Here is a 13,184-nt window from a genome sequence, read left to right as displayed (position 1 = left end):
ACCACTGCACATTCTATCATATAGATTATAAAGCCCAAGGAAATTGAAAAACTGACAGATCAGGTGTGTCTTGAATTCTGTAGTTCTTGCTCATTTTGGAACTTAATGAGATATATACCAAAAAAGAGTAATCTGTGTGTGTGTAGCAAGGGTTAAGGTTTTTTTCTTAAGAAATTTGGAGAGGAAACTTAGGACCTAAGTTTACAAAAAGTCCTAAATTGATGGTTGAAAAAGAATTATTCATAATGTTAAAGTTACCTTAAGTTTTATCTAATTTAACTTGGTTGATTCATTTGGTAAAACTGACAAATCAATACTAAATACAGCTTAAAAAAGAGGCACAACCTAAAACCTCTCATATGATATCTTATAAAATAATCAAAGTTTAAAAATAAACCTAATTTTGGTAAATTTTTTTTTAATCTTACGCACACAGACACACACACATATACAACTTAATTCTTTTACTTGTTTCAATGGAACAGCAGTCTAAAACTTTAAAATCAGAATTTTCTTCTCCCCACCTGTGTCATGAAATTAGTAATAAAAAGGCAGGAGGATTTTATTAATGAAATTTTCTTACTCTCTAAAAAGTTAATAGCAAATGTAAATTACACATTTTACTAAAAACATTTGATTTTACTTTTGAAATCCATGTAGGGTTTCCCAGGCAATAACAAATTAGTACTCAATAACTTAAAAACAAATTAATATGGTGAACAAAAATATTTGAAATCATGTTTTGCCTTTGGAAAATACTCCTGTAGCATGCTAACTTTGATTTTCTTTAAGCCTCCTAAAATCTTTGAGCTGAAATATTTAAAAATTCCTAATTTAGGTTACTGAATTCATCATTCAGAATAATGCTAATCTAAAAAAATTATAATAAGGATCATTTAAAAAAAATAATTTTTAATTTACTTAATTGAGTTTTATGAGACTAATGACAGGGTAATTTAGTTGTTAGGTTACATTTATAAAATATTCCAGATATCCTCAAATATTTTTTAATAAGAATTACTTCTGAATTTATATGATCATCTTTAAAGGGGTAGGAGAAATGTCTAGTTATATCCAGAGACACTGCCGTGTTGCTGAGTGACTAAGTCTTAGTGTGAAGGCGTTTGCTAATTCTGTTCCCATGGCCATGGGAAGTAAAGAAAGAAGCATGATGAAGGTAATCAGTCATGTGCCCATTTTTGATAAGAGGAAAGGGACTATGATAATAATGCACTTTGATTTCAATCAGATGAAGCTTTAAGAAATACTGATTTTCCTGGCCTATTAATTTCAGAGGTATGTGTAAAATCTGATAACTAACTGAAAGGTACAGTTGACTACCCATAATGTCTATGTAACTTGAAACAACACATCTTGGCTATTTCTTTTATAATAATTTGTTTTTTCTTTAATAAATAGACTGAATCAATTGGTCCTTTTCAGGTTGGTTTAGACCTTGTCTAAAATATATATATATATATATATATTAATCACTTTCTTCAGATGTAAATAAAAGCAAATTTCAGGAGAAACCCACAAATTTACTAAATACATTAGTGACATTAAAGAGTAAGTCCAATTCAGAAACATCAAGTAGGCTATTGTATCTGTGATAACTAATCCTCCCATGGGTGGGCACCAAAGTCTGGATTAACAACTCTGGATCCAGGAGAACAATTAAGATGTAGTCACGTAGCCATGCTATTCTTTATTTCCATTCTCAATCTGTTTTTTTTTAAATCTTCTAATCTACTCAAGGACCGTTTTATTCACTGGGTGAAGTTATCTACCTATTATGGAATAAATTATATTTCAATATTTTATATACTTTCATAAACATATTTGTACATCTGTGTTTATTCAACTGAAATGCAAGTATACATGCATCAATTTGCTTTGGTGAATCAAAGACAGAGGGTGTGCCTGTGTTGCATGGAACAACCACCTACAAATATGAAAAATCCCAACCATGTGTAGAGAGGGCCTTAGAGCAAGAGAATGGCTCTACAAAGCTGCAATGGACAAAATATTATGCTGAAAATTTAGTTACAAAGATAACAGTACTCTACCCCAAAGAGATGCAAAATTAAGTATATTCTACATTTATAGTGTTTGTATCAATTTGTGTTTATGCATGAATTGATTTACTACCCCTATTTCTTTTCTTCTCCCTGTATTCCCAGTGAAGAGTGCCTGGAGTATCCGATGACAATATTACCTGATTACCTACTAAAGTAGCAATACCAAAGAAATAGCACCAAGCCATTAAAAAAGACGCTGGAATTGGCACTTTAGTAGAGTATGAAAGAGAAAGAAGAAGAAGTGAATTAGATATGATACTCCATGTCAGTTTAGTGAATGGGTGGTTATGTATCTTTTTCCACTATCAATTTTATATTAGACATTCCATGAGCTAAACGCTCATAGAAACAAGCATATGTTTCTCAAAGGCTTTTAAGGATTTAAGACAAAGTCTTTTATACTAGCAAGGTATAAATAGTTGGTGAGAGGGGGAAGTTCTAAAATGAAGACAGTTCATCAAATTAAGGAGAAAACATTTGGTTAATGACTATATTCTGACTATATATATATATTTTCCAATCTATAGAAATACAAGTAGACTTTCTATTCTCATATTGCTAAAATGGAGTTGAAAATGTCATGACCCACTCAGATGTATAAACTGGTCATCAGAAATACATATAAAAATGGCTAATTTAAAGACACATCATCACAATTTCACGGTTAACAATGTATGGCAGGTATCCCAAGCTCCTCTACGAATGGCTAGTAACTTTAAGAAAAACCTCCCAGATCTGAGGAAAGTGTAATAATTTTGCCAGTACTCTAATAAATATTTATTAACAATAAAAGTTCATAGAGTTCCAAGAGTACTTTAAATAGTTGTTCAGTCTATTTTCCTTGCCTTTACTAGCTGAGTGAATCCCATACTCCTAGGACTTGTGGAAATCTGTATAACTATTTAGAAACACTTTCCATGTTAGTTAGATGGTTTTCAACTCTACTAGAGTAAAAAATATGAAGTGGACAGTACAGTAGGTATGCAATTATTAACTGTGTTTACAAACCAACAATCCTCATGAAAATCACTGCAGTTACAGTAAAACATCAATTAACCTAAATTTTCAACAGAGTATATTCAGATTCTTTGAATATTCTTAACTCAGACCATAAAAGGTTTATTAAATATCTTACAAAATTTTTTAAAATATATTTTTCAGACTTATGAACACTATATGCAATTCAACTGAAAAGTCATTAGACTAATTTTGTTTAGTTTCTACATTGCTAGATGGGAGAAGTTAGACATCTGAGTGTTATCTTCCTCAATATAATCACTCTGAGATGATGAATACATCGTAACTTTGTGGAACTCTTCTTTTAGAACTGCAGTTGGAATTACTTCATGAGCATAGAAGAAAAGTAGCCTCACTACTTTACAGCCTTTTCCTTTTTTTCTTATCAAATATGGTACCAAGCTTGATCTTTTAATTTTTCCATGAGACATTTTTAAAAATTAAAAAAAAATTTTCATTAGTAATACAAATATTACTATAAACTTAAAAATATTTTAAAATCATGATGCTATTTAAAAAGGAAATTCAAAACAAAAAAGTAAAAATGTAACTGACTATATGGTTGGATAAGAGTGTAAGCCCTAAAGCTGATGATTTTGTTTAAGATAACACTGATTTTAATGTGTAATTTCTCACTATAATTAAAATATCAGCCTTATAGTAATACCTCATCATAAAATATTGATATATTGATATACCAAGCATAGAAAATTGGAACAAAACCACTCTGGACATCAGGAAACCTTGATCCTAGCCTCACAATTCCCTTAACCACATAAGGGATCATGGATAAATCACTTGACTGCTTTGGGCTTCAGTTTCTTGATGTGTAAATGAGAGGTTTGGACTAAGAAGACATCAATGTCCCTGGTATCTCTCATGTTTTAAGCATCTACTTATGAAATTGATTATCTAGAAGTCAATCTTTTAAATCAATGTCTTTACTGTGATTTCTCTCTCTTCCAAAAGAGTGTCATATTTTAAAACTCTGAGTGTATGAGTTATTACTATTTTGCTGTATAATACTACTCTGCATTATAGTTTAAGCTATCATTACCTTTAAATCGAATTTCATATAAATTTGAATTTTTCTGGGTCAATGATCTGCCTACCTTGCCACAATCTCATTTCTTGTGTTTTACATTAAAAAGAAATTTTAAAAAAATTTTACCAAAGGATTTGAAGAGGTTTAAATAAGGCCTGCTCACTGAGTTGGTTTTTCACATTACTCAAAGGTCTAAAAGTGTATATTAAATTAACCTGAGGTCTCTTTCCTCACCTGATTCTGTGATTTCACATTCCTACCACCCTTTGCTGTATTCTACCCTACGTATCTCCTTGCAGGAGTTATAGTTAAAAATTACAGGAAGATGGTGACATCCTGGAACTGGGGGAGATAAATATCTGCCTCCTACAGAGACCCATGGTAGGCAAAGATTGATTGGAAATTGTATTCCAAGAAGTTAACTAGACAAGATGAAAATGATCAACCCTTACATAAATGCATGAGTACCATGTTATAGCAAACTCTATTACCTGCCCATGGGTATGGTAAAATATGTATAGGAATACAAAAAGATCAAGTTACACAATGAAATTCTCCTATACCTTTTGAACCCTTATCATATTTTTGCTATATTAAGAACTGTGGAAACTGAATCCCAAACTTCTTTTTGATATGCTATTCAGATTTGAAGGCTGGAAGTCAAGACCCAGGCTACTCTCTGCTTTTCAGCAATCCAATACTAGCAGAATTCTGAAAAGGTAGTTTCACCATTGCCACCCCTGAATAAAAAGGAAAGAGAATAGATGTCAGGTAATATCAACATCAGATGTCACAGGCAGTCATCAGGTTATTCTTTCAGCTGCTTACCAGTGTGACTCCTTTTATGTACCATAAGCACATTGGGCCCAATGCAAACCATGCCACAGACGTCACATTTCAGTTTACCATTCGGAAGCCGGATTCCTCCCTCGCCTTGAAGCTCCTGGACTTTCCTGTTGTCTGCCACCTCGCTGCTTTCAATTAGGGGTTCTTCTAGGCTGCTACCCTCATCATGGCCCCTGATCTCGTCTTCGCGGCTCAGGGGTTTCCTGTCACACTCTTCGTCACTCTGCATTTCTAGCTTTACTGAATTTGCTGTAATTTAAAAAGAAGAAAGGAAGACATTTTAAATGCATGTTATGTGTTGTCACCTACATCTCTTTTCCACCCACTGCCATTCTATTAACATGGTTGAGAATGCTATACTAAGTAGAATATAGTCCATCCCCCATGCAATGTTAGTACATACTGTGTTCTATGATATTTCCGTGAAGCTCTGGCATGAAAGTGAAGATGGCTTAGGAAAGCTCAGTATCAACTGGTATTGTTATACTTTTGAGTTTGTCACTAAGGCTACTAGACTGAGGTAGGATTATGAAAAAGACAAGATTAGATACCACTTAACCCATTGAGCTACACCTCTTCTGAATGTAACAATCATTATATATACACTTCATAGTCTCTGTTTTCCATTAGGGTACTTGCATAAACCTGTTTTTTTTTTTCTTTAACATCTTTATTCGAGTATAATTGCTTTACAGCGTTGTGTTAGTTTCTGCTGTATAACAAAGTGAATCAGCTATCTGTATACATATATCCCCATATCCCCTCCCTCTTGCCTCTCCCTCCCACCCTCCCTATTCCACCCCTCTAGGTGGTCACAAAGCACTGAGCTGATCTCCCTGTGTGATGCAGCTGCTTCCCACTAGCTATCTATTTTACATTTGGTAGTGTATATATGTCAACGCTCCTCTCTCACTTCGTCCCAGCTTACCCTACCCCCTCTCTGTGTCCTCAAGTCCATTCTCTATGTCTGCGTCTTTATTCCTATCCTGTCCCTAGGTTCATCAGAACCATATTTTCTTTTTATTCTATCAAGAGAAACAACTCGGGATCTTAATCCAGCAAATAGCTTAGACGTATGAAGGCACACTGTCAAGGCAAATATCCTAAAATCAGACTAAACACATACATTCAGTTGAGAGCTGTATAAATGAAGGGCAGAATGCACAGACCTCACGTGCTCTTAAGCTACTCTTTTTTTTCCTATGTGAAAAAAGTTCTCTATGGAACATATTAGTCTGCAAATCAAAGTATTCCAACTTTAATCTATGCACACCAAAAAGCAGTGAATGACAGGAATGGCATAGCATGCATGCACGCACTTGTGACTGTTAAGAAATTCAATGCCTTCTGTTTGCTGTTTTTGGATCATCCCACAGAAAAGTTGGAATTTTGTTAGCACAGCCCTCATTATGGATTGCTGACAGAGTCCTTTCACAAGAGAAACAAGCTTTAAATGAATACCAGTTTTTTATCCAGTGATCTTGAAAATGCCTCCAGAAACCATATCAAAGTTACTAAGCAAAACAAATTATTTGGTATTTCTTGAACAGAGGAACTATTTTCATAAAAAGGAAGTAAGTTCTTTTTACTGCAATTGTTTTCTTAGAGAAACCACCCCTTCTGTGATTTGTTGTTAGTACTCATGATAGGTAGTATATATTATCAAAATGACTCTTCCCTTTCTCCCTCTTTGGAACTCCCCTGTGAACTACAGGCAGTGTGGTACAATGTGGGGATCACTGGATTTAGTCAGGAGAACTGGCTTTGACATTTACTGCAGTATAATCTTGAACTAAGTATTTAACCTCTGAATCTTATGTCTTTCATTTGTGGAGATGAATTCAGATTACAGAATAAAGTTTAAGCAGAATAGTTTAGCTATTAAGAGTGAAGATCCTAGCAGTGGCACTTAGTAAGCAGTGTCACCTTCTGCAAGTTACTTAAGTAAGTTCTCTATGTCCTCTACAACACTGGGACGATAACGGTACCCACTTCCTAGGGCAGATGTAAGCATTAAATGAGTAAATATAAAAAATGGGCTTACTATTATTTTTCTTTGGATATACAGTGCTCTTTTTATTCCATAAGGTTTTTGTAAAGATCAATTAACTTACAGCATGTAAACTATCCCAAGATCTGCAAAGGGATAGACAGTCTTCTTGCCTGATCTCTAATAAAATATCTACTCCCTTGAGTTTCACCCTATGTACAAATTAGGACTGCTTTACTGGGTTTTGAGAAGAGTAAAGACAATATTTTTCCATCTTAATATCCCCAGTATGCTACAGAAATCTGTGGCATATAGGAGGTATTTCAGGCAGTATTCCCTGAGGTATTTTACTTGATTTAGAATCTTCTTTCTTTAAGCTTTTTAAAAATATGTTTAAAGTATCCATTAACATAGCAACGAAAAATTAATCGTCATAAAGGATAAAAAGTGAAAATTAAGTCCTTTTCTACCCAAAGTTCACCCATTCTTCAGTTCTGGTCTCAAAAACAACCCCTATCCTTGTCTTCTCTTTAGAACTGTGTGTGTGTATATGTATGTGTGTACATGTGTGTATATATAGTCTCTCTTTTTACACAAATTGGACTGTACAATTTATCTGACTTTAACTTTCCTTTCTTCAATTAACATCTGTTCAATATTTTCCATACATAGGAATCTACACTGTTCTTTCTAATACCTGCATAAAATCGACTTTACAAATATAACTCATTCATCCAGGCTTTTAAGATTACTTCTTGTTTAGTGCTATTATAGACACTATTGTATAATACCACACAGAACTGTTAATCTGATAAACACTGGTTATTGTACTTCAGATTTTTAATATGAATTTTTTTATTGTGAATGAAGTTGGGCATCTTTTTCTATGTTTAAATGTGTGTGGTTTTTTTTTTTTGTAGAACTGCCTATCAAAGTTCTTTGCCCATTTTTCTACTAGGTTGTCAGCCTTTCTCACTGAATTTAAATGCTTGATATACTAAGGAACTTAGCGCTGTGATATGTTTTGCAAAAATTTCGGTTTATCTTTTTACTCTAGGGTATTTTTTGGCATGTATGCTAATTTTAAATTTTGAATTTTTAACATTTTCAATTATGGCTTCTGGATTCTGTGTCTTGCTTCAATAGATTTTTCCATATTCCAAGAAATTTTTCCATATTTTTTCGGAGAAGGAAAATTTTTCTAATTAATGTAAAATACTATTGGTTACCCTATGTAGTCCCACATTTCATCCACAATTGTCAGTCATTTAAAAGAAATATTAAGAAGAAAACAAATGAAAAGTATGACTTTATGCGGCATGACTTCATATACCAGCCTGTGAGCAAATTTTCCCACACATTTAAGTGATGTCCTAAAGATCACAAACTTTGCAGCAATGCCATCATTTACATTCCTGAACTAGTCAATATCTGATAAGCTACCTTTAATGAGTATAAGGTCTACTAAGATTTCATTTCGAGAACTGAAGAAATGTATACCTAAAAGAGTGGGTTTTGGGTCTGAAACTATAGGCCTCTTAAATTTCAAAACTACCAAATTATGAAGGATATGACTTGATATTACACTAAAGTATCATCTTTTCCCTAGTGAGAATATTATAATATGGACATCAAAACATAGTCTCAAACATGGGTAAATATGTCATTTAACAATGTATTGGATATTAAAATTATACTTAGAGTTTCTATCCACAGAAGAATATACTTGAAATGAATATCCAAAAAAAAAAAATGTTTATTAGCACTGAAATACAGAAAAAGTGGAAAATTATAGTCATCTTTTCTCTAACAATATTATACTCTAAGGAATTATATGTTTGCCATGTATGGATGTGTACACACTATTACTGTAGTAAACAGTATATTTATTGATATAGTAAATCAATAAAATGAAATACATTTTAATACATACATAGCATAGATTAAGTTTTGCATTAATATGATGGCCTATGTACAAACAAAATTCCATTCTAATTAATTTTTAACCCATCCTACTAAAATTAAGTTGAAATTCTAGGACAAAAAGTGATTACTTAAAGTGGTCTGAATTTTAACTGTTAAATAGAAAAAATTTCTCTACTCAAAGAACATAAAAGAAATTCTCCTATGATTTATTTTTACTGTTTAGGATGTTTCTAATTAACACAGAGCACCTAATATTTTAACTCATTAATGATTAAATTAAAATGTCTGGTAAATTTATACTCTATAATTTATATATTAATAAATGACTTATATCATAATTATTTGTAGTTACAATATATAAAGCTATTATAATTATTAATCATTGTATAATAATCATAGTACATAAGTTACCAAATCTTTGAATTTTAACTCCTCATATAATACTTCTTTTACAATTTGGTTAACAGAAAGGCATCCTCATAAATGGCTAATTTCTATGAAGATAAGAACTTGCTAGTGTGAGTGAAAAGAAATCTTGTTATTATAAATCTCAATACCAACAATTATTTTTCAAGCTTATTTTCTTGCTACGAAATGAAGAATGTAAAATTTAAACATATCTGTGGGAATTTACATATACTTTTATATACTGACAAGCAGTAACAGTTTAATAAAAACAATATTTTGTCAGAATGAATGATTAGCAACGAAAAGATGTGAAATAAGATTTTAATTGATCAATCTTTTCTTTGTTATTTGATATTGTAGTCACAAATAACTATAATATATAGATATTTGAATATTTTTAATAAATAAATATGCTTAACATAGGTATCTTTTTTTCTCAAAGGAGATGATATAGTTCACAGTTTAAAACAAAGAAAAGTCAAATTTTAAAGCATCAAGAAAAAGTTAATTGTTATAGTGATTTTTTTTTTTAGTAGACTTGGAGGTTTGTGAACATGGTTCAAGGATAACAACATTTAATCAAAAAGACTTTCATAATCAATTTTACATAGACAAAGCTTTGAATATATTTCATGTTAAAACATTCCACATATATATTTATGCAAAAAATTGCTTCATAATGCAAATATGTTTATGAATTAAAGCTTTATCCCCCTCTTCTTTATGCTTTCAAACTACTGTTTTTGAACTTTAGGATATAGTTTATAGATGCTATAAAAACGCATGGTGGGAGCTTCCCTGGTGGCGCAGTGGTTGGGGGTCTGCCGGCCGATGCAGGGGACACGGGTTCGTGCCCCGGTCCGGGAGGATCCCACGTGCCGCGGAGGGGCTGGGCCCGTGAGCCATGGCCTCTGGGCCTGCGCGTCCGGAGCCTGTGCTCCGCAGCGGGAGGGGCCGCGACAGTGAGAGGCCCGCGTACCGCAAAAAAAAAAAAAAAAAAAACCGCATGGTTTAATCACCTCCCATTTACATGTAATCATCCCAATGCTGAGAAGTAAAGAGACTCACACAAGAGCTCGTATAAATGACTCCCAGGCCAAACAAATTTCAATTGTAGAAGTTTCTTCAGTAACCATACTGTGCTCTCTACACTCAAAGCCTTCATAATTATCACTGTTTCGAGATACATAATACTGAGTGGATAAAGTTACACTAGACTTGCCTTAAATTCAGTAACATGGTATTAAATAAAAGGATAACTGAATAAGGGTATTTACACAGCTAAACATATATAGATGACTGTTTTTTTTTTTAAAAAAAAGGCAGAAAACCAAATGGGGAAAAAATTATGTTATTTTGTGAAGCTGTTAAAACAACATTATTTTGGTTGTCTATTTCATACTGAAATTTTCTTTACTACTCATTATACTTCGAAAATTAAAGACAATTCAAAACCCAAATGTATACCACTTAAAAATAAAATGGAAAATGAAATGTACAATGTTGTTACATACACTAATAGACCTCACAAAATAGATCTCACCCACCTCAACCAATAAGACACAAGGACCAAAATGGAATTCTCTCTAAAACTCATTGAACCAGCAAATATTTATTGCTTGCCTAATACTTTGCTAAAAGTGATTCATTATGAAGATTTAAGACTAAAAGCTGAAGAATATTTTTCACTTAAATAAGAAACCTATATTAGCAGGATGGTATATACCCAGGTCATGAAAGAGTTTATGAGTAAAAGTACAGGAAATATTTTACTAACCTGTAATTTGAATTTATTGAACAATACATAAATGTGAAGAAGCTTTTCCTTAGAAACTGGACATTTCCTATTTTTTACACCCTAACTTCACCAAATTACCCACTTATGCAAGGTGGCATATGATTTTGCAATGTCTGGCACCTGATGGCTTCAAATAATACAAAATTCTCAATTTTTAAAATTTGGGGGAAAAGATCATTTTTTACACATATGGTGAAGTATATCCAGTTAATTTTGAATTACCAAATTGAAGGAATAAATTCTATCCTCATCCTTAGAATGAGGTTTTCACAGATAATCCTATCTTTTTTAAAATGTCAAGTTTTGAAAAATCATAGTAACCAGAACCTAAAATATCATTATTAAAATATTTTTTAAAATCTAAATTAAACTTTATACAACTTAAAACTTTATTATTAGTATGAGTTGATTCTACTAATCCACGAACAGATTATTGAAATTCCCTAGCCAGGAAAATAATCCAAAGGGATTATGATTTATTTGCTGTATTTGAAAGGATATAATATTTATTGTGATTTATTCTGTTTAATTTCCAAATTATATTGTTCAACTCTTAATTTTTAAAGGAAGCAAAGACTACGGGAGTTAAATATTTCTTTCACAGGGCTAATAATAAAAGAGAGCTAAAATGCCATTCTTATCAAACTGGGAAAAAAAATCTCAGGTGTGATGTATAAGTGGACTTTCATATGCCTGGTTTCTGTTGTGTGAACATTCAAGAGGACACTTAAGAGGTGTTATTACTTATAAGCATTAATTTCTCCAGGGCTATGCCAGATACTTGAAACGGTGTTATACACACTAATTGAATCAATATGTCTATCTAATAATCTGTTGAAGTTGCTTCTGAGCTAATACAACTCTCTCTCATTTAAACTTTCAAAAAAGAAACACCAAACATGATTAAATCCATGTTAACAGCCCAGCAGCTGTTTAAATAATGTGTTGAAAAAACAAACTGCTTTCAAAACTCTGATGTAAAGCACAATTATTTACTAATGAACTTACAACCGTCTAAACAATGAAAGTAAAATCCTCACAACAAAAATTATATTAAGGTATGTGCAATCATTTTTCAACAAATTTCCTCAACAAAATTTCACACAATATAAAAACTTTGTTCCTTTTAACTGTGAGTAAATAAATGCATAAGTCTTGCAAAACAGCTGCCTCATAACATCCTTAAAGTATTCGTTTTAGAAAAGGTTGGACAAGTCTAGACACTGGTGTCAGTGAACTGCAGCTGAGCCATTTGTAGGTAGCATTCTGTCTGCACATCACATCACCTCATTTTCTCGTCCTCCCCCCACTCTCTCCTTTCCCCAATATAGTTAGACTATGTATTTCTTAAACCTAGTAGGGTAATAGATCAAGACAGTGCTGGTTTCTGAAATATGACTACTATTCTAAAAACAGTGTGGAAGAAAGTTACTCTGCACCTGATTGCAGGAAATCAGGGTCTTTACCTCCCTTTCTGCCACTTAACTAGTTCTGGGACCTTTTGGGAATTTTTTTTTATTTTGACTCAGCCACCTGCGTCACCTGAAATATGGGAAAAATAACACTTGATACTCCTGAAAACAGCAGGCTAGATAAAATAGTCTCTTTACACTAAGGGTTTAGAATCCTTTTAATAATAATAATAATAGAAAAATAACAACATTATAATTCTTCATGATTTAAAAAATTCATATTGTCTCATTTGATACTCAGAACCACAGTGGATTGTACGTAGGGCAAACGCAGATAAACAAATGGAGGCATGGTTGTTAAATAACCTTCCCAAGGATGCAAAGGTAGTAAATGTGAGCCTGATATCAACTCAAGATCTTCTGTCTCTTAGCTTCGCATCTTCCTATGACATGATACTGCCTCTCCAATTAAACAAGCAACTAATATTAGTATTATATTTAGGACAAATACCAGTCCTAGGCAAATAGATCTTTCAGATGTTGTAAAATTGTGTCCATCAGTTAAAGAGGATACCAGGAATTCAAGACCACATCAGTCAGATAAAATAAAAAGAAGTTTCCACAAACTGAACTACAGAATTAATACTTTCTAGCAAGTCTG

At 32.6% G+C, this 13,184-nt stretch overlaps 1 protein-coding gene across 11 annotated transcripts in view; it reads right to left on the bottom strand.

Annotated features, from left to right (window-relative positions):
• Positions 1–13,184, bottom strand: part of IKZF2 (IKAROS family zinc finger 2) — a 176,263-nt gene that overhangs the window by 66,668 nt on the left and 96,411 nt on the right. For 10 of the 11 annotated variants that reach the window (XM_067740703.1, XM_067740699.1, XM_067740706.1 and 7 more), the window contains one exon: positions 4,972–5,238. In XM_067740703.1, the coding sequence (XP_067596804.1) occupies positions 4,972–5,238 (267 nt within the window). The remainder of the gene's footprint in view (positions 1–4,971; positions 5,239–13,184) is intronic. The other variant, XM_067740709.1, reaches the window with a different exon arrangement.

Source organism: Pseudorca crassidens, chromosome 6, assembly GCF_039906515.1.
Source record: "Pseudorca crassidens isolate mPseCra1 chromosome 6, mPseCra1.hap1, whole genome shotgun sequence".
In the NCBI taxonomy this organism is placed as follows: domain Eukaryota; kingdom Metazoa; phylum Chordata; class Mammalia; order Artiodactyla; family Delphinidae; genus Pseudorca; species Pseudorca crassidens.
This window is presented reverse-complemented; position numbering and strand designations above follow the sequence as displayed.